This window comes from Zalophus californianus, chromosome 12 (assembly GCF_009762305.2).
Source record: "Zalophus californianus isolate mZalCal1 chromosome 12, mZalCal1.pri.v2, whole genome shotgun sequence".
NCBI classification, from domain to species: Eukaryota; Metazoa; Chordata; class Mammalia; order Carnivora; family Otariidae; genus Zalophus; species Zalophus californianus.
Window position 1 is genome coordinate 87,992,441 of NC_045606.1, and position 27,959 is coordinate 88,020,399.

At 42.2% G+C, this 27,959-nt stretch overlaps 1 protein-coding gene across 2 annotated transcripts; it reads left to right on the forward strand.

The window, feature by feature from the left end:
* BPGM (bisphosphoglycerate mutase) lies at positions 1-27,959 on the forward strand. 2 transcript variants are annotated; one of them, XM_027574878.2, is made up of 4 exons: positions 30-143; positions 11,748-11,811; positions 12,873-13,534; positions 25,765-27,959. In XM_027574878.2, exons 3-4 carry the CDS (start codon positions 12,934-12,936, stop codon positions 25,944-25,946), a joined length of 783 nt encoding a protein of 260 aa, XP_027430679.1. In that variant the 5' UTR covers positions 30-143; positions 11,748-11,811; positions 12,873-12,933; the 3' UTR covers positions 25,947-27,959. The 2 variants fall into 2 exon arrangements, with proteins under 2 accessions (XP_027430678.1, XP_027430679.1); XM_027574877.2 differs by lacking the exon at positions 11,748-11,811 and having other exon boundaries at positions 1-143; positions 25,765-27,956.

Below are 27,959 nucleotides of genomic sequence, written 5' to 3' on the forward strand. Positions count from 1 at the left end.
GGGCTCCAGAGCTAGAAAAGAGCGTCGATGCCGGCGGCAGTGATGAGTTATAGGAGGAGCTGGGTGCTTGGAGGAGCTGGGTGCTTGGCGGCTCTGAGGAGCGGCTGCTGCTACTGCTGCTGCTGCTGGTGGCCTCTTTACAGGTGAGTGGTTTTGTTTTAGAATTTTGCTCTTGCGAACCTTTCTGTTTTTAAGTGATGTGGTGTTTTAATTTGGAGTGCAGGAAGGCCAGTTCTTGACTCCTCCGATTCCGTCTTTGGAGGGAATCTGGTGCTCGCTCGTCTGCCCCTCGAGCTCCCACCCTCACTTACTCCCGAGATCCCTCTCAGGCCCCTTTCTCAGAATAAGCCTTCCTGGGACGCACGGATCTGTCAGCTGAAAGGAGGACTCCGCCTTGGTCGTGGTGTCTTGACGGCAAGAGTAAACAGGAGTTGGAGTGATGGACTCAACTCTCCTGGACGTGTGAGGCGCAGTTTGGCGGAGGAGGGGTCCTGGAAGCAAGCTAGGGGTGTTTTCAGGGCCACGCCACTCTATTTAGGGCGATGGCAGACCTGGCCCTAAACGTCTAAGTAGAGAGAAAAAACCCTGCATGCCAGGGAAGGAGAAAGAGGTGAATATCTGCCATGGTTTCACATAGCTCTCACATCGAGCTAAATCACAGGTTCTTAGAACCACTAAAAATTAAAAAAAAAAAAAAAGTATGTTTCTCCTCTGTTCAAAGGAATGGGGGCTGCATTACTAGAGAAGGACAGGAGAAATGCATAATGGAAGTAAAGTTCACAGTTACTTTGAAAAAGTAAAGTTAAAGGATAATTAGTTGTTTGCTAACTTATTATACTCCTCTTCCCCTACCACCTCCCTTCCAAATTATGGAGGCTTTACAGCTTGTGAGTGGTACCAGAATGCGAACTGACCGAATGCAGACTTTTGGGGAAAAAAAAATCAAATGGCATCTTTCACCAGGCGGTACTACAGTTTTCTGTAATGAAAGCAGAACACATGTCAGCTTGTACTTTGGTTTAAAACTCTCTCCCCTGAGGCCAGGGACTGGGTTTTATCCATCTTTGTTTTCCTGGAGCACCTCACACACCATAGATGCCCCTCATATGGTGGTGGGCCTTCTTTTGTTTTAAGTTTTTATTTTTAATCCTAGTTAGTTAACATGCAGTGTTATATTCGTTTCAGGGGTACGATGTAGTGATTCAACACTTCCGTGCATCACCCGGTACTCATCACAAGTGCACTCCTTAATCCCCACAGTGGTGGACTTTAGAGAACTGTAATTCAAGCGAATGGTGTAATGGAAGAAGCTCTGAGCTGGAAGTCAGGACCCCTAGGTTTTAGTGTCGAAGATGTTGCTATTTGTGTAATCTTAAACAAATCATTTCAACCTTCTGGGTTAATTTTTGCATCTTTAAAAAAGCGGATGTTGTTGAAGATTATTTTGGAGGGCCATGCCTGTGTTAAAAGTCTGTTTTATTTTTTTTTTTAAGATTTTATTTGTTTATTTGACAGAGAGAGCAAGAGAGCACAAGCTGGGGGAACAGTAGAGGGTGAGGGAGAAGCAGGCTCCCCGCCAAGCAGGGAGCCCAATGCAGGGCTCGATCCCAGGACCCTGGGATCATGACCTGAGCCGAAGGCACATGCTTAACCATCTGAGCCACCCAGGCGCCCCTAAAAGTCTGTTTTAAAATAAAGATGATTAGACATTTTCCACCACAAGTACATAAGCAAAAATCTCATAGCAGTAAATTCTGGGCCAATCTGTTAGCAAATAGAAGTTCCCATCTACAAAGGGTAGTACTTGTTCTTTTGTGCCCCTCTTTAAACCAAACCCAATGGATCATTGTAGAAAATTTGGTCATTGTACAGAATGACCATTGTACAGAGTATAATGTGGCAGAAAATGTCATCCTTTATTCCATCACTCAGAGGTAACCACTGTTAAGTGTTTGGGCAGATCTTCCAGTCTCTCTTCCTCTTTTGCCTTCTATGGTTGATTGAGATTAAGTGGCATATTTCATTTTAATAATGACTGATACATCTAAATTCAGCTGTGCCTTCATTTTTGTGGGTCTGGTGCTCAGAGAACAGAGGACACAAATATTTGAAACAACAGGTCTCTTGAACATCCTTGGAATGAAATCTGGTGTGAGAGAATGTTTACATGGAGAAATAAGACCAAAAATATTACTCTTTCATGGAAATTTGGCCACAAAAACTGAAAAAAATACTTTATAAAATGTAGGGAAAACGTTAGCCACTTGATTAAAGCATTTGGATTGTAGAATACTGCTTAATATTTGGTATGCTTTTAGAGCTATGTCTTACCATCAACCCCCCACAGCCCCAACACATAAAACATTCGCTTGTATTTCTCCTTCCACTGCCTAATTTAACCTTTTCTCTTTATCCCCATCCTCATTTTACTTTGTTCCCAGCTTTTACTTCCGCACATACCTCAGCAAGGTAGGATCACTTTCAGGGGCCTGAGGTCTGGGCAAGTTTTCATTAGTCTGCTCCGTTCAACCCAGAACACCTCTCACTCTTTGGCAGAGTGCTTCACCATAATCTCATTTAGTCTCCCTAATAGCCCCTTGAGAACAGCAATTATCCCTGTCTTTATGGATAAGGAACCTGAGGTCCAGAAAGTTTGAATCACTCGGTCCATATCAAACCATCAGTAAGTAGCAGAGCTGGGACTAATGTCGGGGTTTCTTGACTCCAAACTTCTGGGACTTGGTGGCAATAGTTTCTGTTGACAAAAGCTATTATCCTGGGGGAATAAGTAACCAAAGTTAGGAAGGAGGTGTCAGGAGTGGGTGTTGAGCTCATCAGTGATGCCGCACAGGCTGGAACAAGCAACATGCCCCGGGCAAACACTCATCTCATGACCCAAGTAGATCTCTTCCCTGTTAATAGGGGTCTACCTGCTGTGGTTTGCTACCTGTGTAACAAGTGATCAGTAGAGGCTGCTGGTAGCGGTAAAGTTGGAGAATGACTGGGGTTACAGTGCCTGGAAAACACCAGGAAGTGATAGCATTGGCTCCTGGTAAAGAGGTGCTCTTAGGGTGCAAGTGGAAAAGTTACTGTAAAGCTTTAGGAAGTAATAGATGGTGGAATGCAAGGTACTTTTAGGGACACTCATGTTTGAACTTTTAATATTGAGCTTGATTTTGGGGAAAGCATATTTTGTTAAGACTCTAAGGAACTGAGCTCTGGATTTCATTTCCCTTAAGAACTATTCCTTTTTTAATTTATCCGAAACATGATTAACCTCTCTTTTTTTCTATCCTCGAATATGCCAGCCTATCTTTTATAGAATTAGATTCCTCTAGAGTTAGATTAAGAGTTGTTCAAAGCCATGCAATGGGGATTTGGACTAGGGAAAACATCCGAGTGGTGAAGGGTAGCACTGGACTATCTAATATTTAAGGGGAAGCTTTTGATCACAGCAACTCTGGCTCTGTATCCCTTATTTTATGTTACTTCAACATTATATCATTGATCACACTTCTTACTCAGTTTTTAGAAGCAGAAAACTAAGTTTTTATTTTTAGACTGGTCTTTATCCTATAATTTTCCTCACCCGTTCATGAGTCATTATACTAGAGCATTAGATATTATGTTTCAGACACCCGAGGAAGGGAAACAGCAATATCTCAGGAGCATTAGTTTGGAAGACAGGACGAGCCTCAGTTATGGTGGGGGGCGGGGAAGGTATGTGAAAGTATATGGTTTAATGAGGGACAGGAGTCGGAAGCAGCAGCAAGATCGTCTAGTGCTACATTTGTTGAAACTACCTAGAGGTCCTGGAAATATTGTAGAAGTAACCTCAGTAAATGCAATGCTGTGTATTTGCACCAGTCCCCTACCTACCTACTGTCTCCAGCCCTGCCTTGCCTAAAGGATGTGCTAATTCTAAAAAAAAACATAACTTCAGTTTTATGGTGGCATTTATGGAAAGAATAGCTTTTGCTCTGTAGGCAATTGAGATGGAATCACTATACATACACATAGTGAGAAGTCTTTGAAAATATGTCACCTGCATAGTATGTTTTCTTTGAATCACTTGTCTCTTTGCTGCTAAGCCAGTTGTTCAGCTTGTATGCCCGAGCCAGTCTACATTCTCCTGAAGTGTGAGGCACAGTGACAATTTATGAAGACGGTGTTTGAGAGAAGTAAAGCATGTCAGAATGACATACTTTTGAAGTTGGTTAACAGCGTGAATACTTTTTCTCTATAATTTTACCTTGAACCCATTATTAAATCAATTAAGCAGAAGTAAACAGACTGATTTGAATATGTTCAGTATTGTCTTCCGCGAGGAATAAAAAACAATTATGAATGGGATTCTATTACTCAAGGTACTTGCAATTCTGGCCAAGAATAAAATCAGGTGATTTAATAATTCTGAGATTATCCCACGACAGGATGCTTAAAGGTTCAAAATGCTGATGTGATTAGTAGATCTGAGTATGGTATCCAGCTAGGCCATGGTTTGGCAAAATAAGGCCTGCTGGTCTACTACCTGTTTTTGTACAGCCTACAAGCTATGATTGGTTTTTATGTTTTGTTTTGTTTTGTTTTTACTGGTTGAAATACATCAAAGAATGGACTTCTTTGGGCATGAAAATTATATGAAATTCTAATTTCAGTGTCCATACATAAAGTTTTGTTGAAATAAAGCTTCATTTATTCATTTATGTACTATCTGTGGCTGCTTTCAGCTGCAGTGGCAGAATTGAGCGACTCTAACAGAGACCATAGAGCATAAAAAATTTACTGTTTGGCCAACACCAAATACAGAAAAAATTGCCAACATCTCAGCTAAGCTGTAGTGTCTTTCATATCCATCTCCTGCATCCCATCTCAGTAGCCTTTATCCTGGTCCAGTCAAGGTCCATTGCAAAAGCCTCTCACATATTCATATCAGTAGTTTTCCCCATCTCATTCTGTGTTTGTAAGTGTTGCCTGATCCTCCTAAGATACACATTATTAAATCTTCAGTGATGTCCCAGTACTTATAGAAGAATCTATCTTCTTTGGCACAAGGCCTTTCTGGGGCCACTATTCAATCTTATCTTTCTAGGCTTGTCTCCTCCCACTTCCTTGATATACCCTGTACTTAGGATAGGGATCATATAATTTTCCAAATGGGACACTCACAGGTGAAAGGGGCCCTATAATAATTATGTTGGGGAAATAGGCCTAAAGCAAGACTGTTCTAGGCAAACGTGGAAATGTGGTCACCCTTTCCATACTCCAGCCAGTTTGAATGGCTCACCATTCTCCATATACACCTGTTCCCTTGCCTCTACTCACTATTTCTTTAGGCTAGGATTCCTTTTCCTTTTTCTATAAATCTAAGTCTTGAACATCTTTCCAAACCCAGCTTAAATGGTACCATGTCCATGAAGCCTTACTCAGAAATAATCTCCCCTTTTTCATCTCCCTTATGAATGAAGTGCTTTCTCATGGTGTGGATTACTTTCTGCTTTAGTGATAACACACACACACATCCCTTTCCCCCATCAGTTCTTTGAAGACATAATCTATGTTGGATTCTGTACTTCTTACAGTCCTGTGTTATGCCCTGCTCAAATGGGGTTTGCAACACATGTTTAAAGAATGAGTTAATTGACTAGACTAGGGAGACTGATGAATATTTGGGACTGTCAATTTATAAATCATCCATTTTAATGTGAGCAAAGTAGTGAGAAAAGTTTCCAAGGACTGAGGACAGAGCCTTGGGTGCCAATGTGGTGATGTAGCAGAGTGGTTCAAGGCCTAAGGATAGGCTTAGGGGGTCCAGCCTGCCTGAGACTGAACTCCAGCTCCCGCCATTTGCAATCTGTGTCACCTTGGACAAGTCGACCTTTCCTTCTAAGTTTCTGCATCTGTAAAAGGGGAGTAACCATAGAACCTTCTCTATAGAATGGTTGTTGAAGATTCAAACAGTCCCAAACACATGATGAGCCCTCCATGAATATTGCCTGCTATGACTTCATATGCTGTCTTCATCATCATAGATAATACTGGTAGTGGTGGGTAGGAAAATATAGAGACCCAACACCAGGATGTAACAACAGAAGAGCTGAGAGAAACACAGCGCCGGAATCTCAGAATAATTCTAACCCCTCTATTGAGGTAGTCAGCTTCAGAGGGATCAAAGAGGTATGAGTCCTGAGAGAAGATGGTCTTCACTTAGTAAGAAATAACTGATTGGCAGTCTTTGGAGAGACCATTTCAGCAGAGTGGTCAAGGCTCAGTTTAGGTGTCAGAGGACTAAAAAAGTAATGGCCAGAAGGCGGGGAAAACAGCAAAGAGGGAGGGGTGAGACGATGAGACACAGAGTCATATAAAAGATATGTTTGTTTAGTAAACTTTTTCTTTGAGCAATATCATACTTTAAAAAGGAAGAAACCCTGGGGCACCTGGGTGGCTCAGTCCATTAAATGTCCAACTCTTGATTTCTGTTCAGGTTTTGATCTCAGGGTCAAGAGATTGAGTCCTGCGTTGGGCTCCATGCTCCGCAGAGGGTCTGTTCCAGATTCTCTTCCTGTCCCTCTGCCCCTGCTCTACGCCGCCCCCCCCCCCCCCCCCCCCCCCCCGCCACAAGCTCTCTCTCTTTCTCTCTTTCAAATAAATAAATACATCTTAAAAAAAAAAAAGGAAGAAACCCTGGGGTATGCTAATTCTGTGACCTGTGTGGCCCTTTTTGGTATGAAGTAAATCATTGACTAAAATTAGTGCTTAATTCAGGTGCTGGTAACCCTTGCCAAGGGATAAACAAGGAATCTTGAGAACCAACTCCAGAGTGGTGAGCTTTACCAAAAACAACACAAAAACAAAGCTCGATTTAAAAAAAAAAAAAAGTTTTTAATTTGAGGGTGGGGAGTGTATATTTGTAGTATGGTACCTCTTTGTAAATTGCCCACTTGACTTTGTGCCTTAAGGTTTTTCTCCAGAGCAGTCATAAGCTGAGCCCTCCTTTATACTCACCTTGTTTGTATGCACTTTATGAAATGACTGCCTGGGTTTGGAAGGACAAGTTGTGACTGGAGATGCTCCTGTGAAGTGAAGCCAAGTGAGCCTAGATACTCAAACCCGGACTCTGAAGTCTCCATGGTGAGGAGAAAGAGCACAGGTATTTGGAGGCCGATATGGATTGCAGTTCCAATTTGCCACTTAGTGGCTCTATGTGTTTTGTTTGTTTGTTTGTTTTTTGGGGTTTTTGTTGTTTCAGGTTTTTATTTAAATTCTAGTTAGTTAACATATAGTGTAAAGTTGTCAGTTGGAGTCTCTCTTTTCTCTGTGCAGATTACAGCCATTCGTGAATATGCTAAACCGTGAAGGATACAGAAATGTAATGGATGATCATGATTGGCTCTGGCTTTGCCATTAAATACACTGCAATTCTTGAATTAAGGCTTCCTAACCCCTCAGGCCTGCAGTTACCACTCAAACTGTCAAGCCTTAGGCTCATTAGCACAATGTAATCACTTCGGTTGACTTCAGTTCAGTCAACACACCTTCCTACTAAGTGCCCAACATGTGTCACATGTCACGCTAGGTTTTAGAGATCGGGCAGTGAGTGAGGGCTGCCGTGATGCAGCTGACAGTCTAACAGGGCACATAGAAAATGAACAAGTAATCCGTACAAGTGACCCATCACAATTCTACCCAATGTTGTAGAGCGGGGTGCTTCGAGTGTCTACCAAGCAGGACTGACTACTTCCCTGGGGGTAAGAAGGAAGGGCAGAGATGTCGGCCTAGAGACGAGGTGGTCTCAAACCAGCAGTATCTCAGCATCACCTGGGAGCTTGTTAGAAATCCAGATTCTCAGATTCACAGGCCTGTATTCAGATGTACTCAGTCGGGCCTTGGAAGTGAGGCCCAGCACTCTGTTGTAACCACTTCTCTTGGTGATTCTGATGTACGTTCAAGTTTGAGAACCACTGGCCTAGAAGAAATAACCTTAAAACCCAGCTCTAAAGCTGTTCCAATCAACATGGTAGCCACTGGTCACATGAGCCTTTGAAATGCGGCTGGTCCAAGTTGAGCTGTGCTTTAAGTCTAAAATATCCATAAGGTTTCAAAGACTTACTATGAAAAAAAGAATGTGAAATACCCCCATGAAGAATTTTATATAAATCATAGGTTGGAATAACATTTTGAACATATAAAGTTAAATAAAATATATTATTAAAATTAATTTTATTTATTTATTTTCCCTTTTTAATATGGCTTTTAGAGAAATCTAAAATTAAAGGGGTGCCTGGGTGGCTCAGTCGTTAAGCATCTGCCTTCGGCTCAGGTCATGATCTCAGGGTCCTGGGGTGGAGTTCCACATCAGGCTCCCTGTTCGGGGGTGAGCCTATTCTCCCTCTCCCTCTGTTGCTCCCCCTGCTTATGCTCTCTCTGTTTCTGTCTCTGTCAAATAAATAAATAAAATCTTTTTAAAAAATCTAAAATTACATATGTGGCTTACAGAATATTTTGATTGGACACAGCTGTTTTTTCTTTTTTAAAGATTTTATTTATTTATTCATGAGAGACGGAGAGAGAGAGAGAGGCAGAGGGAGAAGCAGGGTACCCACTGAGCAGGGAGCCCGATGCGGGACTCATTGCCAGGACCCTGGGATCATGACCTGAGCTGAAGGCAGACGCTTAACCATCTGAGCCACCCAGGCGCCCTGGACACAGCTGTTCCAAGGGATGACTAGAGGTTACCTAAAGCTGGGTGGGACCATGGTGGCTGTGGAGGGGAGGGGAAGCTGGGCGAGGGTTCTGGATAGGGTACAGTGTGTGCAGAGGTCCTGAAGCAAGAAAGAACACGGCATGCTCAAGGAAATAAGAGAAAACCAAAGCCTCGCAGTTCACATTAAGAATTTTGAACTTTATCCTAAGACCAACAGGAAGTGATTGAGGATTTTAAATTAGGGTGCTCACTTTTCAGGACTTTTGCAGCTAATCAGTGAGGGCATGAGAGCTACATCTGAATATAGCAAGACTCTCAGAATCCAAGCTTCTTTCCTCCCCCAAAAGATGGTTGGGGGGTGGAGGCATTTGGTCAGGACCGAGAGGGAGCAGGACCCTGCCCATCACCTGCGCGTGCCCTAGGATCCGAGGCACAAACACCCCTGACGAAAGGCAGAAGCAGACACCTGGGAGAGGTAGTTATGCTTTCAGTTCATTTTCAGCTGGGTTAAAGCTCAGAGCTGGCAGAAGCATTCCCGGAAGAGTCCAAAGTTGAGTGGAAGTTTGATTACAGAGCTGGGGCTCTGCAGGGAACTGGCCAAGGGTTTGGCGAAGGAGGATCAGGGACAAGGAGGCCAGTACGTGTGGAGGACAAAGCAGGGGAAGCCAGGATTGGAGCCTGGAGGCTGGGGGTCTGACCATCTCCCAGGGTATGGTGGCCTCTTCCTTCGTCTGTGGCCTGGAGGAGATTCTTTGTAACTCATGGACTCAATCTAGCCTCCAGACATTTCGTTGAGCTCACATTTTTCAAATGTATTTAAATTCGTCAGCAGTATTAATATTAGATGTTACATAAAAAAATGTGCATTTCTGGGGTTTTTGAAAATTGGAAGATCCAGGAACCCCAGTTCTAATCCTCACAGAAAAATGGGGGAGCTAAGTAGTCACTACTCCTTTTAGTTTTATATGAACTTTTAGGAGATGAAATGACCATTTTTATGTTTTTTAAAGAAGACTTTTTTTTACCCCGAAGACAAAATTGAGTTCATAGGTCACTGTGGTCTGACTCGAAGTCTTACATTCTCTCCAATGTTTGCTTTGAGGAGTCCCATCTTCTGTTTGTTCTCCAGAAAGTTTCTAAGAATGGGAGCCTTAGTTCAGTGAGACCAGGTTATACAAAAGCTCTGTCCACTGACAAAGGAATCACGTCCATCAGAGAAGCACGCGTGGTCCCCAAAGTTCTCCACAGTTCCCATCACCCTTGTGACCCAGCATCGCTGCTCTTCACCTCAGTCTGGCCCCTGGGACGTGTGAGTTTGCAGCCCCTGCCTGAAACTTTAAATGAGACTGACTGCACTCCGGTGTGTTTGTTGGTAAACACTTGGTATACCAGCTCCCATGGTGATTAAAATCTTAAAGATTGCAAACTCTAAACCTCAACAGCTCCTCTGTACATATTCAGCAGTTAATTAAGTAGGGATTCAGTTGATAGCAGCAAGGAAGAGAGAAGGAAGTAACTTTGTTTACCCAAGACATGCACTGTCTAGTACCTTATCCTGTATTCACCACTGTATGCCGGAGTGAGGGGACGGTGTGTATTTGTGTAGTCTTCTGGCTCTAGTACTGTTTCTCTGCTCCAGTGTATGTATTTGGGGTGGCGGGGGGGGGGCTGGAAACGGAGAAATTGTTCTATTTCTTTTTTTTTTTTAAGATTTTATTTATTTGAGAGAGTGAGAATGAGAGAGAGAGAAAGAGAGCACATGAGGGGGGGAGGGTCAGAGGGAGAAGCACACTCCCCGCTGAGCAGGGCGCCCGATGCGGGACTCCATCCCGGAACTCCAGGATCATGACCTGAGCCGAAGGCAGTCGCTTAACCAACTGAGCCACCCAGGCGCCCGAAATTGTTCTATTTCTTAAAGAAAGTAAGGATATAGAACAGATTCAAATACTGCCAAGCTTTGCAGTTAAGTGCCTGGGTGTTCATGATGTTATTGCTCTCTCTATATTTTGTTCTCTTGATATAATTCATAATCAAAGACAAGGGAGAAGTGCTTCTGCCTACAGAATTTGTCCATCATACCCTTTTCCATTTGAAGGGAAAATAGCTTCATTAGCATAAGGAGGCTTCTTGCTTGACAAGACAAAGTAAGGGTTGAGGTGGCTTCTCTTTTCTCCATCCCCCTTCACCAGCAGCAAAAAACAAAACAATAAATGTTACAAGGGGGTGGATCTAGTTTTTGACTGGTCAGAAGCTTCTACTGCTTGGTGAATTAGGGCTCTTTAAAAAAACAATACAAAAATGTCTTTCCTTTGCAAATTAAACACACATGCATACATGCATGCATGCATGCATGCATGTACAGACACATGCATGTGCGTGCGTGCGCGCGCGCACACACACACACACACGTGCGTGTGCATTCATTATTTGGTTTCTCCCAGTGCCTTAGAAGGAGTTTGTTCAAGGGAAGGAGGCTGAAGCTTGAGCTTCATTAGCTTCATAATTATTCTGCTTCTGGGCACCAGTAATCATGCAGCAGAACACTGCCCAGATGTCTTTCATCCTGTTCTCTGTTCTGCCACCCCAAAGGAGTGCTGAGGGAGGGTAGAGGCATCGCTCTCCCTCCAGAAATTCTCAGCTCTGTGAACTGCCTTTGCCTGAGCCCTGAGCCCAGTCTCTTCCAGATGCTTTCGCTTCTCGTGCAGTAAAGCTTCAGACTTGATGCTTGACAAGAAAGGGAAGTCCTAAACCTAATCACCCTCATCTTTCACCTCTGCTTCCTCCTTCAGGTCCTCTTCCGTTTGCTTCATCTGAAATAAGATGAAGCCTTATTTTAAAGGCTTTTTCCCCCCTTCAGAATCTCTAGGAATTATTAAAGAAAGGAAGAAACTCGATACCCAGATTCCAGTTAACTTTGTCACTGATTGTTATGTAACTGTGGGTGAATCACAGGTTAAGTGGGACAGAAAATCTCCAGTGAACGGGGCTTGCCAAGAATGGCAGAGGACCAGGCCCTGATGTTCCTATCATTTTTACTCCCCAGTGTGGAAAACCCTGGGGTGGAAATGGAGAGCGCTGGGCCAGGAGAGTGAGCGGCATTTGTCAGGGTAAGTACGTCTACTGCAGGGAGAGTGGGGCAGTCTAAGGCAGCCAGAACTTAGCCAGAACCTAAGGCAGCATACTCTCCAGGGGACAGAGTGGGCCCAGCAGACCTTTGGGCCAGCAGCTTAACTTGGGGAATTCAGAAACACCTGAAGGTTGTGTGTCCCACTCTACCAGATTCTTCACCTGCTGAGATGTGGCTGGTTTGTGTAGGACAGTTTAAGGTCAAGGAAGAGGAGACAGGGCCTCCTTATCAGCGTGCTTCCTCTCACTCCTCCAGACACCTGCTCCTGCTAATCTGTTTCCACAGGCAGCATCTCTTAGCTGCTTGCAATTGATAGCTTGTGTGGCATACGGATTTATGCCTGCTGAAAGCTCTACCTTGAGGCAGGTGAGATTATTTCGGTGAGTACCGCATTCAGTGTTAATGTTGCTTTAAATCACTTTTAGTGTTTGAATGTTGCACCTTAGATTTTCTTATAGATTGTGGAGCCTATTGCACTGAAGAGCGAGCTGCCCCCAGTTAGTGATTTATATACCGGATAAATGTGGTGGGTCATTGAATGAACATGTTTAACTTCTATAATAAAAGGAGACTGGTAAATATTTCTCTTTTCACCAGAGGAAAAACAAAGTGAGGAGGCTGCCTTCAACCCGGAGTCAGCTGCTAGGAGCTGGGAGTTCCCAGCTACTAGTCATACTTTTAGACATCTATAACTCATTCCACTAAATCCTCTCTTTTGTAAGCACGGACTGCCTTTTTATCTGGTGGAAATGCAGCGTGCCATTAGAATGACGTGGTCTGTTAGTGTACCTCATAGAATTAACATACTGTCCAGCCGTCAGAAAATTTAAGTCGACGAGGTTCCCTGTAATGAATTATTTGTAGAATATGCCTGTATGTGCCATAATGTATAAGGTGTCTGATGTCTTGATGTCAAATCTGGTCAAAGGAATGCCTCCAATTTAGTTTTAGACACCGACTGTTGTAAAGTTGTGCTTCCATTCCCAGGAGTCAGTTGAATGAAGAATATAACAATATACTTTTTGTTCCTTCTCTTTCTAGATGTATTGCTGTCATTGAATATTGGCCCATTTGAAAGTGCTAGGGAAGCTCAACCATCAGGATGTCCAAGTACAAACTGATTATGTTAAGACACGGAGAGGGCGCTTGGAATAAAGAGAATCGTTTTTGTAGCTGGGTGGATCAGAAACTTAACAGTGAAGGAATGGAGGAAGCTCGGAACTGTGGAAAGCAACTCAAAGCGCTAAACTTGGAGTTTGATCTTGTATTCACATCCATCCTGAATCGGTCCATCCACACAGCCTGGCTGATCCTGGAAGAGCTGGGCCAGGAGTGGGTTCCCGTGGAGAGCTCCTGGCGTCTAAATGAACGTCACTATGGAGCTTTGATCGGTCTCAACAGGGAGCAGATGGCTTTGAATCATGGTGAAGAACAAGTGAGGCTCTGGAGAAGAAGCTACAATGTGACCCCACCACCCATTGAGGAATCTCACCCTTTCTACCATGAAATCTATAATGACCGGAGGTATAAAGTGTGCGACGTACCTGTGGATCAGCTGCCCCGATCTGAAAGCTTAAAGGATGTTCTGGAGAGACTCCTTCCCTTTTGGAATGAAAGGATTGCTCCTGAAGTATTAAGTGGCAAAACCGTTCTGATATCCGCTCATGGAAATAGCAGTAGGGCTCTCCTGAAGCATCTGGAAGGTACCATCTTTATGCTACTACTTCCTAGAGGTTGCTGATTGTTATACTTGGGCCTTAATCTAGAAAGGACATGGTTTCTGAGCTAACAATACACAACTGGCATGATAGACTTTCTTTCCCGTCCCTTTTTGCCACTTTAGTCTTTTAAGAATCATTTTGTTCTATAAATGAAAAACCCTGTGCCTTTTACATTCATATTATAGACAGCAGTGATTCTCAAACTTTAGCAAGCATCAGAATTACCTGGAGGGAGAGTTTGATCTAACAGATTGCTGGCCCCACCCTTGGAGTTTCTGAATTCGTAGGCCTCTGGTGTGGCTGGAGAATTTGCATTTCTAAGACATTGTATGGTAATGCCCATACTGCTCCTTGGGGTTCTCCACTTTGAGAACCCTTGATCTAAAAGATTATATGGCTTTTGTTGTATTAAGGGAAAGGGAGGCTAGGAAGGGTATACATTTCTATAGAAATAGTATGCAAAGCCAATTTACTTATTTGGGTCTTTCCAGATAAATAAAATGATCTAGACTTTGGTTTTGCCCATGCTCTTCCAACTTTAAACAGTTATTCCGGTGTTTCAGACCTGGCCTTCTTGAACAATTCCTTTGTTCCAGTACTCTCTTTCCAGACCAGCCTGAGTCATTGCTTGGGAGAAAGTTAGGGGGACAGAAAAGGAAAGGATGGCTTTTTGGAGATAATCGGTTGCCTCCATTTAACTCAAGCATTTAACTACTTGATGTTGTATTCTTTTTTTTTTTTTAAGATTTTATTTATTAAAAAAAATTTTATTTATTTGAGAGAGAGAGAGAGAGAGAGAAAGAAACAGCATGAGAGGGGAGAAGGTCAGAGGGAGAAGCAGGCTCCCCACTGAGCCGGGAGCCTGATGTGGATCCGGGATCATGACCTGAGCCAAAGGCAGTTGCTTAACCAACTGAGCCACCCAGGCACCCTTGATGTTGTATTCTAAATGTATTCCGAAATGTACACTATTGTTATCTTCCTCTTAAGTAATGTGAACTAAATGAACTCTTGAGGACTCGAGCTCCCCAGTTTGGGGCATCAGTGATGGCCCTGTGGCACCTTCAGGGGGTCTTTCCTTCCCCTTTCTCCCTTCACTAAGAAATCCTAAGCAGTTGTGCATTTTGAGTGATCTGCTCCATCCACTGTTTTCCTGTCTGTTAGCCCTCTCAGCAATTAGCCCGTGACACTAGAATGCATTTCTCCAACATTCCCTTCCCATTCTGCTTTTTTTTTCTCTACGAGCCTGTGAGAAATAAAAAGGTTGACATTGCATATGAAATAAGTGAAAATAGGTTATTGGTAACAAAACAAAGTGATCTTTATGAGATTTTATTGTAAACTTTTTAGCATGTGTTTTTACCCCTGATTTTTATATAACATGGCCAGGAGCCAAATCATTACTCCTATACCTGCATCCATTAGTCGTGCAGAGATCTAAACTCTACAGATTTTATTGGCTATTAAAAATGTTACTGGCTAGACATGGCGCTCAATCTGTTGGTGTATGTTTGTGTATATATCTTATTTACTCAACTATATAAAGGGTTCTATTCTTCCTCTTTCAGAATAGTCAGATACTGGATTAAATGATAAATAACATCATCGTTATTGGACTATAGTACTTTATTGTTTGAAGAAGAGTTGAGCCTTCTCTTAGGACAACAACAAACTGAAATTGAGAATTCCGAAGTTTCTGCCAAAAGATGTTTTCTGTCCCACGACGCCAGTTCCTTTTTTCCAGAGATGGGACTTAGACCTCCTTGTGGACAAGCTCCCTTCCCTAAAGAAAATGCCATCACTTCCTTCAGGATCCTCTTTTCTTCCCTGTCTTAGCTAGGAAATTCTCCCTTTAAAAATGATTTCTTGCTGTTTAATACCATTTATTCTTCAACTGTCTTCAGGTTTAGATGTCTTTAAGATTATTCTGCATCCCCAACCACAGCTCATCTTAGATACCCCCTTCTGTTAGTGCATCAGTGACTTCACGATTTCTTACTGTTCTTTTTTTGAAGGGAATAGGAAGGTTTACAGATGGTGGTGAGGACAACTACCACCGTGGTGGGGGTGGAGGCCGACCTGCCTGTGGAAGGCAAGGTTACCCATAGAAAGCTTACTTTCTGCTTTTGAAGCAGGTTTTGAAACCACTAATAATTTATTTAAAAAACAATCATTTGGGATAGCTGCTGTGGAAAACAATCTGGCAGCTTCTCGATAGATTAAACATGCAGTAACCATATGAGCCACCAATTGTACTCCTAGGTATTTACCTGTATTCATTTCCTAGTGCTACTGTGACAAAGTACCAATCACTGCATGGCTTAAAACTACAGATACTAGTTTTCTCACAGTTCTGGGGCCTGGAAGTCCTAAATTAAAGTGTTCGCAGGGTCATATTCTCTCTGAAGTCTCAAGGTGAGAATCCTTTCTTGCCTCTTCTAGCTTCTTGTGTTCGTTGGAAATCTTGGGCATTCCCTGGCTTGTAGATGCATCATTGCGGCCCTCAGTCTTCACTTGGTGTTTTCCCCATGTGTGTCTCTCTTCCTTGTCCAAATGTTCCCTTTTTGTAAGAACACATAGAATAGTAGAGTAGGGCCAAAGACCTCCTCTTAACTTGATTAGCTTGATAAAGACCCTATTTCCAAATAAGGTCACATTCTCAGGTTAGGACTTCAATGTATCTTTTTGGAGGGACATAATTCAACCCATAACAGTACTTAAGAGAAAGGAAAACATATGTCCACACGAAAACTTGTACACAAACCTTCATAGCAGTATTATTCATAAGAGTCAAAACATGGGAGCATCCCAGATGCCCATCACGTAGTGACTAGATAAGTTAAATTTGGTACATCCATGCAATAGAATATTATTTGGCAATGAAAACAAATGGAATAGTCTTCTGTGCTGTAACATGGATGAACTTTGAAATCGTTGTTACCTGAAAGAAGCCAGTCCCAAAGGAGCATATATTGTACTTAAATGAAATGTCAGCATAGCCAAGTCTTGAGAGACAGGAAAGATTGTTTCCTAAGCCTGGGGTGGAGGTGGTAGGGGTGTGGATTGAAGAGTGACTGCAGTTAGGTATAGGCTTTCTTGTTGGGGTGGTGAAAATGTGCTAAAATTGAATGTGATGATGGTCACACAAGTCTGAGTATACTAAAAGCCATTAACCTGGACACTTTATGTGGGGAAATGGTATGGTATGGGAATTATCTAATTAAACCTGCAAAAACAGCTTAATCAATGGGATTGAAAGATGAAAGGATTTGACATTGACCTAGAAGAAAAATATTTCAGGGCAAATACATAGAATTGCTATCAAAGTAGACATGCATGGATGTGGAGTACAGAATAAGGAAAAAATAAAATAAAATACAACTTTGACCGTTAGGGCAGAAGTGGATTTATAGGGATTGCTGAGAAATTAGCAGACATTTGTCCTCAGGCTTTATTTAAACTTTCTTCTGAAGGTCTTTTTTTTTAACCTTGGATGTATAGAACTAAATTACCTTTCAGAGCTTACTGAAGTTTGAAGCAATCTTAAATTATAATTCCTATCCCTATCACTATAAATAGGCCTTAGACAAAATGTGTTTATTTGGGACATAGTTTAAAACAGCGGTATTCATGCTGGAAGAGGTAAATAGTACAAGGAGATTCGAGTTGGAAGTATGTGCAAGTGGAAGAGGTGTGGGGTTGGCCCAGGTCTGCAGCGGAGGACGAGGGAGGTGTAGATGAGGGAGACAGGGACTGGAAACGGGACAGTAGGTGACCAGGGAGGATGGCAGACATTCAGGGGGAAAAAATGGCCAAAAGTCCAGAGTATGCCATTGGCACAAGCCCACAGGTGGGGAAACCAATGGAGTGGATGGGAAAATTGGGATTTGTCCATGGAAGACATGAGCCTGGTATGTAATCTTGGCTCACCCATCCTGAGTAGAACAACTTTGTTCCTTTTTGGCCTGTAGTACCCCCTGGTGGTGCTGTTGTTAAGATTCATGGAGCTCTTTGATGTCGCTGTGATTTCCTATAATGACTTCCATGCCTAACATGGAAGAAATTATTTCATGTGCATGAAATGGACTAAACTAGATTTTAGGGTCACTTGATAAATTAGTTATCATGTCCTATTTTAGGAGGTCTCTAAGTACCAATCTCCACTAAGAAATTTCTCTTACGGTGTGTACTGAAAAATAAGATGCAAGTATTCTATGTCACGGCTCTAAGAATTAAGTATAAGTGACTTTCCCAAGATCAGAAGAAATCGTGTGTTATTTCTTCCATGTCATTTCTGTTAATGAGATTTTAGGTTTTTTAAAATTTATTCTGGATGTATATGGTCACCAGAATAGGAATCCCAACAGGAGTCCTCTTGCCTCGCATGTCTGACCTTCAGGAGCTCAAGTTATAGGGCTTTATGTGGCACTTCATAAATTCCCAACCTAAAAGAAAACATTCCTTTGAATTTGGATGCTAACTTTTTAAGACTCCAAAATATTAGGTTAATCTCCCTTACTTTTGGGGGAAAAATGGAGATTTTTATCTGATAGTAAGGACTACTTGCAATTTATTTGTGATTATATGTGTTTGGTGTGTTAAAAACGTATCATAAAATTTACCATCTTAATCGCCAATTTATTCTTACTGTAAAGTTACATGACTATACATACCACCATTAGCCATTCTCTGGTTAATACCTACTGTCCCAGTGCAATTATTAATAGCCTCTCCTTTCACTTTCAAAAGTGCCCCACTTGAATGATAAATCATGTGGTCATCTTACTATAAAGATGTTAGCCTTCACTAGTATTAAGAATGAATCCTTGGGGCGCCTGGGTGGCTCAGTCGGTTAAGCGTCTGCCTTCAGCTCAGGTCATGATCCCATGGCCCTGGGATTGAGCCCCGCATCAGGCTCCCTGCTCAGCAGGAAGCCTGCTTCTCCCTCTCCCACTCCCCTTGCTTGTGTTCCCTCTCTCGCTGTGTCTCTCTCTGTCAAATAAATAAAAATCTTAAAAAAAAAAAAGAGTGAATCCTTGAAATGGAATGGCTGTGACCAGATTCCATACTTCCTGTAAACATAAAAGTTGCTAAATTCTTTGCATTAATTACAAAAGTAAGAATGCTTGTGGCTATAGATTCATCTGATTCCTAGTCATACTTTCTAGATGTTTATATAAAATTCTCCTCTATAAACAGGATCTTTCAAGGAACTGGGTGATGTTTCCCTGTATTGTCCTTAAATTGTTTGACAGACTTAAAGCTGTTACTTCCTGCTGAGGAGGAGTATGGTAGCTGATAGAATCCAGTGACCGCATACTGTCATATCATAAAAACACATTATTGTTTAAAGACTAGAACTTGGGGTAGGAAGGGTGATGACCCTGTTAAATAACTACTTAGAATACTGGTTTACCCTGAAATCTCAACGTTCCTTATGATCTTTTTACTTAAAAAGTATACTCGTATTCCACATCTGCTCTACATTGTATATACCTCAACAATGAAGAGCGTGGGTTCTTAAGACATTATTTTGTTTCTCAGCTATTTGGTGCTGTGACTTTACCCTATAAGCAGTCAAGTCCTGACTGACACTTCTTCCATTTGTGAGAAAGAAGACAGGTGCTGTAGGAGGAAAATGAAACCCAGACAGACCTCAGATGACTTAGCCATGATCATGATAATTAGTTGGAGTCGTGAACTCCACCCAAACCCAGTTCACTGAGTCTCCACACATGATTACCACCTGGGCTTTTCTGTTTTAAATTTTTTCTAAAAAGTAGCCCTTCCCTTGATCCATTTTTTGTTTGGAGTACTAAGTTTTAAGAAGCTGAGTCAAGAGTATCCTTGGCAGGTAAACCATTAAAAGTTAATTTGATGCAACTAACTGAGTCCCCGATTATTATCGCTGTTACCCTAACGTTGTGGCTTGTGTGTGGTGTTCCCTGGTACAGCTATACAAGGTGGCCTTATTTTGAGTGCATACTATGTGCTAAGCGCAGTTCTAGGCATTTTACCTCATATCCTGTTTAATATAGGAACTAGTGCAAGGTTCTGAACTGGCTGGAAAGCTGTGTTTCAACCCTGTGTTTTACTCTGCTGTTTAGTGTATCTAGGTCATATTCTTTAATTTCATTTGACCAATCATTGATCACTAAGCTATTTTGCCTAAAGAAACTGCTTTAATAAAAAGGGGCGCCTGGGTGGCTCAGTTCGTTAAACCGCCGCCTTCAGCTCAGGTCATGATCCCAGGGTCCTGGGATCGAGCCCCACATCGGGCTCCCTGCTCATGCAGGAAGCCTGCTTCTCCCTCTGCCTGCCGCTCCCCCTGCTTGTGCTCTCTCCCTCTCTCTCTGTGTGTCAAATAAATAAATAAAATCTTAAAAAAAAAAGAAACTGCTTTAATAAAAAGGAACAGACTACTGATATGCCTCACATCCTGGGTGAATCTCAGCTGCCTTATGCTAGGTGAAAGACACTGAATTTAAAAAGCTTATGTTGTACATTCCTGTTGAAATCTTAGCCCTCAGTAGTTCAGAATATGACTGTATTTGGGCATAGGGTCTTTAAAGGGGCAATTAAGGTAAAATGAGGCCATTAGGGTGGCCCCTAATCTAACATGATGGGTGTCCTCATAAAAGATCAGGACACAGACACAGAGGGAAGACACAGGGAAATAGCAGCCATCTACAAACCAAGGAGAGAGGTCTCAGACATCAGATGTCTGCACAACTGTGAGAAAATAAATTTCTGTTATTTATTTTTTTTAAGCAACAAACAAACAAACTAGGCATTGTATGACTCTGTTTATTTGCCATTCAGGAAAGGGCAATATAATTGGGTCAGAAAACAGATCAGTGGAGGAAGGGTAGGCTGCAAAGTGGTACAAGGAAATTTGGGGGATTTATAGAACTATTCTGTACACTTAGAAGGGTGAATTTTACTGTGTGTAAATTATACCTCAATTTAAAAAGTCTTGCTTTTATCCAGCGAAATGACCAATGCCCTAATGGGGACCATGCCTTTTGTTGCACAAAATAATAGACTGGATTAGTTTGATTGTCAAATAGTAGAATTAAAGGAAGGGTGCTACATACACCTACCTTTGCCTTTGAAAACTAACCTGGAGGGCACTGGTATGCTTTCTCGGGAGCAATCGGTGCTGTCTCTAAGCACCCAAACCATGGACAGTGTAGGGAATCGCCAGTCAAAACCCATCTTCATGAATTATCTATAAGCTGCGGGAACACAAAGCTTTGTACTTGGAGGTTGTAAACTCCTCCAGTAAAGGTTTTTCTGCCTCAGAATGATTTCTCCTCACTAACCACCGAATTCTCTGACTTTTTTTCCTTCTCACAACCAGCCAGCCCAAGAGTAGGTCAAACCAAGGAGAATGAACGGTACAGTGAGGCAAGTGTTACTGATTCAGAGCGAGGTAACACTCTTGTGCAGGAATTGCAAACCCAGGACCCACGTGTCAGCACCCAGAATATGCTTCTTGCCTGCTCGGGACAGCCTCTACCCTGTCAATTACTTATTTAATATCTCTGCTTTTCAATTGTAGATCATCGGGGGGATTGCATTGCCTTTAACTTGAGAGTAGCTCTTAATACTTTCAGAAGAAAGAAGACTTCAGACAGACCTAGGAGATACTGTATAGTAAGAAAATGCCCTACCTAAGGGACGGCTCTACCTATTTTTAGCAGCCTAAATGATTACCAGTGCTGTGCTAGTAAGTCCGGGCCAAAGAATTCAGACCCACTTCTCCCAGAGCTGCACCATATGAAAGCTCCTAACGCACTTAGTATCTAAGAGCATCCCGTTCTGTAGCGTTCCAGACAGGCGTGTGACTCTTTCTCTGTGGTTGGCATAGTCAACTTCCTGTTTGTTTCCTGCTGGCCCACACTGAAGGAAAAGCCAGGGACTGAACTGGAGCGTTGGATGTCGTCTGCATCTTGCCAGCGGAAGTGGATTGTTTAGTCTGGGTTCAAGCACAGGACTAAGCAGTTTCAAGTTTGGAATCAGAGTGGCGTGCAGGAGACTCATGAACAACGGGCTTGATCCTGGAAGAACATTGTGCAGCTGCATACGTGGTGAGGCAGAGAAGCCTTCAGGCGGAATTAGAGAGCCAGGGAGGGCAGGTCAGCCAGGGCCAGCTGTGGGGGCGGGGCTGCGGAGTGCATCACCTTTGGCATTTTAGTGTGATATTTTCAGAAGCGGCAAATTCAGGCCTCCCTCTGGCGAAGCAAATGCTTGTCCAGTGGTACGGTTAAGTTTTCTCTTATTAGAAGTATCCTTGATTTATAAAAACGTTTACTTTTAAAAGTTGCAGGCTATTTTAACTATAAAATTCAGCGTGGAGTGGATTCTGCCCTCTGCCTTATTCTAAATTAGAGGCTGTGATCCTATCATCATGTTACAATATTCAAATAACCCCTTTCCAGTTGCTCCCCAGCCTGTCTTTAAGTTGCACACAATAGCATCCAAACCTTAAGGAATTCTAATTAAAGATAGGTAGATCATCTATGAAATTGAGAGTCTCTTGTGTCAGCTCTTATTTTTGCAATAGAATACAGACCTCTCCCCACGAATCGCCCATCGGTCGGGTTTGAATTGTGACTTACTTGCGTGGGAGAGGTACGTGGGGCCTGCATGGCACCTCACGGTTCAATGAACTGATCAAAGTGGTTTCCCTCTTTTCCTAGATTCCAAAAATATACACTGTAGATTTGGGGTTTGCTCTCGTCCTGTGACAGATCTGTCTCCCTGGACATCTTCTCTCCTGTTTCCCGAGATTCAAAGAAAATATATGGAGGACAAATTTAGTTTGAATTGCTTATTAGCACTAAATATGAACAACCTTTTCTTCAAGGCTAAGAGCCTTCTCAACTCTCTTCTTGGTAAGGTTTTAAAGGAAACCTAATCTTTCATCAAGGTTTCAGAGTACAAGACTAGATGTAATTGGAAAGCCCAGAGAGTTCAGGTTTATTCATTTCAGCTATGTGCTGAGGGCCTGTCAATTCAGGTACTGTTCTTGGTGGAGGATACAGCATCTAGAATTGGACACATGGAACCTTTACTTTTGAGGAGCTTATGTCTCCATTTTGATCTCTTTCTGAAATTCGGCCAATACCGTACCTCTGGCAAAGTCTTCGGAGTGCTTTCGTGTATAGGCTTTATGCATTAGAGTTTTTAGTTAATGCTTTATTCTTTATTGCTTGTATTTATATGTGAGGAGTAGATTCATATAATATATACAGTTGTAATAGTGGATCACATAGCTAAATGATTTCTGGATCCTGGAAGCCAACACATAATAGGGTTCTTTACAGTTGAACAAACCATTTTCTAAATTCTCACAGCGGCTAAGGCACTGTTCTAAGATATAGGTGACACAGGGATGGATGAGACATGGTCCCTGTTCTCAAGGAGTTTGTAATCCTGGTAGGAGAAGCAGGCATTTGCGCAGCCACCTCTAAGGCCAAGTGTGAGTGCCGTAGTATATGTATGGTGATCTTGATATCTGGCTGTGGTTCCTGTTCCTGCTGTATTGACTTGGGGGCTGGAGCTCAGAGGTGCAGATTTGACTTCTTGAAGTTAATCCTGTGTGCAGAAAATGAAGTTGTTTGAATTTCTCCCCATATTGGCATTGAGTTACCCCTTTGACTTACGATAAACTTTCATTATTTCTTACTTGAAATGCCCCAGTCATTTAGACTGATTGCAGTTAACTCCTAGGTGCTCCTATGTAAAGGTTCAAGAATTAAAGACAGGGGCGCCTTGCTGGCTCAGTCGGCTAAGTTTCTGACTCTTGACCTCAGCTCAGGTCTTGATCTCAGGGTCATGAGTTCAAGCCCTGCCTTGGGCTCCATGCTGAGCTCCATATCTGTGGAGCCTACTTTAAAAAAAAAGGGGGGGGGTGCCTGGGTGGCTCAGTTCGTTAAGCGACTGCCTTCAGCTCAGGTCATGATCCTGGAGTCCCGGGATCGAGTCCCACATCGGGATCCCTGCTGGGTGGGGAGTCTGCTTCTCCCTCTGACCCTACCCACTCTTGTGCTCTCTCTCTCTCACTCTCTTTCTCTCTCAAATAAATAAATAAAATAAAATCTTAAAAAAAAAAAGAAAGACAGTGGTTGGGAGTTCAAGAAGGGGTGGCTGTGGAGGGGGAGTGACAGAGAGGGGTAGTTGCAGGGTGAGGACTCTGATGATTCCCTTCAGTGCATTCTTGGGATGCCAGATAAAAAAATCTAAGCCCATTATCAGACAGGGCATGTGCTGTTTGTCCACTCATTTTAACCTTCATATGATGTTCCAGTTAATGAATTTCTAATACAGTATTGCATAATGTATTATTGATTCAGTTTGGCTTAATTCAGTGCAGATGCATTATTCTAGCCTTAGGACCTCTGCTTGCTTAAGTTTCTCAGAACGAAGAATGGCTTATGCCAAAATCAGGTAATGAGTAATAGCTTCACTGTGGTTTTTCCTAATTTGCTATTTTAAAATTTCAGTCTCTTAAGTCTCACTGACTGATTATTAACCAGTCTAGGTATTTTAAATATGTATAAGTAATTAGTCTGCCATGTGAATGATTTGAGTAGTCATTAAAGTGGAATGTCAACTTTAATTTATTTATTGGAAATGTTTCTATTTCTGTTGAGCTCTCCTTCCTTTGTAGGGGAAATATTCTAGTTCTCATGGCTTTTGTTTAGTTGGCTCTTTGATTCGGTCCCACACAAAAGCGGGTTGTTATCTAAGCCATAGGCGTGAGCTTGAGGGTGGTGCTACTAAAGAGAGGACTTGTCAAGGTCTGGTTAGATCTGGGGCCATGGTCAAACAAGAGAGTCCCATGTGTGCTCCAGCCCCTTGCAGAGACCTAGAACTCTTTTCTAAGGTCACAGACCACAGCCCCTAAACCTGGCCTATCGTGATCCCAGTGTGTTAGCTGTTTCAAAGAGCTCAGACGACTCTGTTCATGCCCTTTACCAGTCCTGAAAACAGGAGAACCCTAGATGCTACTGGTTAGTTAGTAACCAGCCCTTCACAAGGGCACAGCAGGGATGAAGACATTCTCCTCTCTCCCTAAACTGCCATGGAAGTAGCCTTGGACAGACAACCATGGTTGAAGTCCTGGGATTTGGGAATAAAAAACCCAGGTCCAGTTTTATTGCCTTAACAGTCTTGAGATTTGAGAAGCTTTATTTAACTTTTCTGGATCTGTTTAGTATTTTTTAACAGCCCTATTGAGATATCGTTTATATAATATACAGTTCACCCATTTAAAGAGTACAATTCAGTGGCTTTTTATATGTGTACAGAATTGTCCATCTATCACCACAGTCAATTTTGGAACAATTTCATTATTCCCAAAAGTAACCCTATACCTAGCTGTCACTTCCAACTTTCTCCATTCCCTCTAGCCCTAAGCAACCACTAATCTCTTTGTTTCACTCTAGATTTTCCTATATAAATGCAGTCATCCAACATGCAGTCCGTTGTGCCTGGCTTCTTTTCATTAGCATAATGTTTTCAAGGTTCATCAATGTTTGGCATATATCAGCACTCAGTTCTTTTTCATTACCAAAGAATATTCCACTGTATGGCTCTACCACAGCTATCACAGTTAATTTATCGCTTCATCACTTGAGGGACATTTAGGGTCCTTCCACTTTTTGCTGTTATGACTAATGCTACTATGAAAGTTCACATACAAGATTTAGATAGGAAACATGAAGGAACAACAGGTTGCCCCAAAGGGTATCTGCTATCCTAAAATTTGATGTGATGCAAATCTCTAAGGTTTTTTTCTTTAACTTCTGGAAAGTTTTTTCCCTCCAGGAACTATAGCTAGAATCCCTCCCAGGATCAGGCATGGTTCCAGATACATAGCTAATATGGGACTCAATAAATGTGCAGTGGGGAACCTGGGTGGCTTAGTCGGTTAAGCGTCCAGCTTTTGATTTCAGCTCAGGTCATGGTCTCAGGGACCTGGGATCGAGCCCCACGTCAGGCTCTGTGCTCAGTGTGGAGTCTGCTTGAGTTTCCCTCCCTCTGTCCCTCACTCCGCTCACTCTCTTTCTCCCTCTCTCTCAAATAAATAAATAAATAAATAAATAAAACCTTTTAAAAAATAAACATGCAGTTACACAACTGAATAGAACTTCCTCTTACATTGTCTTCAATGTCTTGTTCGTGCCTCTCCTGATCTACAGGTATCTCTGATGAAGACATTATCAACATTACTCTTCCCACTGGAGTCCCCATTCTCCTGGAACTGGATGAGAACCTGCATGCTGTTGGGCCCCACCAGTTCCTGGGCGACCAAGAAGCTATCCAAGCTGCCATTAAGAAAATAGATGACCAAGGAAAAGTGAAAAAACGAGCTGAAAAGTGAAGGCTTTCCCGTTTGCTGGCTAGGAATAGCTGAAAAAAAAAAAAAGTGGCATGCAGTGTTTTATGGGTGCTGATCTCTCTCTTTCTTTTTTTTTTTTTTTCCCTTGATTTTTCCAGAACTGGGCTATGGGGTAGAGTTTATATAGGTAATTAGGTAACTTATGTTGCCCAGGTAAAGGCTTTAGGATGCTTGAATACTTTGTCATGTCTTATGAATGAACTCTCCTGCTAGTCCTGTTTGAATTAGTCATTTGTGGGGCTAATTAGTAACAGCGGTGGTTAATCAATGTCCTAAATATCTAGGGAGAGTAACAAGTAGAGGTGAAGTTTAAGGTATTCATCATTCAATAAATCATTATTGAGTCACTGTGGACAGGCACTACTTATTCTAATAAGTAGTTCACTTTTATATTTACTAAGACTTTCTGGGATGATAGTAAGGTATATTAGATAATATACTCTAATTAAGTATTTATTACTAGGCTTCTCCTCTAGGCAAAGGGATGCTTTGCCAGTTAAAACTAGAGGCCCATTAAATGGGGGAAATCATAGATGGGTTTCTCCAAGAAAGCCAACAACAAACAATAAGGCTCTTTGCCTTGTCTCTAGTCCAGAGACGTCCTTTCTTTGACATTTGGGAGGAATGCCCTTTGGCTGCTAAAATTAGCAGCATAGAGACAGCCCTAGCTGTTGGTGTTCTCCTTTTGTTTTGTTCTGTTGAACTTCCATCTTTGGGTACTTAAAATTGGCTTAAAAATAAAGGTCTGTGACTGAAAAATGAATATCCCCAAAGCATCTCCATGTAAGTGATAAGCATTAGGTAAAGGCTTCTGAACTAGTCTTTGGCTCAGAATCTTCCTGTAACACTCGAAGAGTTGCATGGACACTCCCAATTCTCTACCAATTGAACATCGGGGTTTGGGGGAAGGTAGAATATAGTGCATGTAATTTTATTCACGTGAGCAGGGAAAACATGGTACATTGGGGCTTGTCATATACATGTATTGTTCATCAGCTGAGAGCAAATGATTATAGTACATACTGTAGAGCAGCATGGGTAGGCCATGGGGCAGACATGATTACTTCTCAATCTCAGTGACAGTTTTCCAGATCATATTTTTAAATGTCATGGGTACATAAGTCCTCATTTCTTTAAACTCTTGCCTTATTTCAAGGCAGGTGACCTGTAGTTCAGTGATAAAGTCATGGGGAAAGAATTGTAGCTATTTATCAGTTTTTCATGGTTTTTCCATTGGCAGATTAATCTGTTTGTATCCATTTGATGATAAATGGCAATAGAAGAAAACTAATTTAAAACCCTTGCTACTGCTTGGTCTTCATTTGGTCCTTACCGTAGGGTTCTGGCTGCACTGGTGATGAGGATGGCTGGGAAGAAGAGCTGAAGCTGGTGTGCTCACAGCTGACCACATCTGTGATGCATAAGGACATGGAACGTGGGTGCTTTACATTTCTGACAAACTCGTGGTGTTTGTAGGCCTTCATTTTAGTCCAGCTGCTTAACCAAATGATAACTCTTTAGAATTCAGAGATCAGATCTTCCTAGAATTCTAAACCTCTGGTGAGGCTATACCTCAGACCATTCTTTAACAGTTTCATCTCTGGAATTGGCCTCTGCATTTTCTAACCCGAGCAGTGACCATATCTTAATGTGGCTCAAGATCCTAGAGTTGGAGTCTTCCCTTGTCCTGCATCTAGATGTTCACTCCCAGGGTACCCCCTGGCCGAATGATGTGCTTCTACACACAAAGCTACACTGACAACCAGACACTTTGGAATCTTGCAGATTTCCTAAGATAGGATTAACTTTTGCTGACACTTTCTGATATAATTTGGTTTATTGTTTTTGAGATCTTGGCTGAAATAAATGAGACATTTATGAAAAACCTCATGTAAAATTATTTTTTTAAAGATTCTATTTTTTTAAGTCATCTCTATACCCAGTATGGGGCTCGAACTCACAACCCCGAGATCAAGAGTTGCACGCTCTACCGAC

Excerpts from the sequence above, each read along its gene's own strand:
- BPGM (XM_027574877.2), top strand. The coding sequence starts at position 12,934 with ATGTCCAAGTACAAACTGATTATGTTAAGACACGGAGAGGGCGCTTGG. Across the intron at positions 13,535-25,764 it reads TCTCCTGAAGCATCTGGAAG|GTATCTCTGATGAAGACATT; the intron begins GTACCATCTTTA and ends CCTGATCTACAG.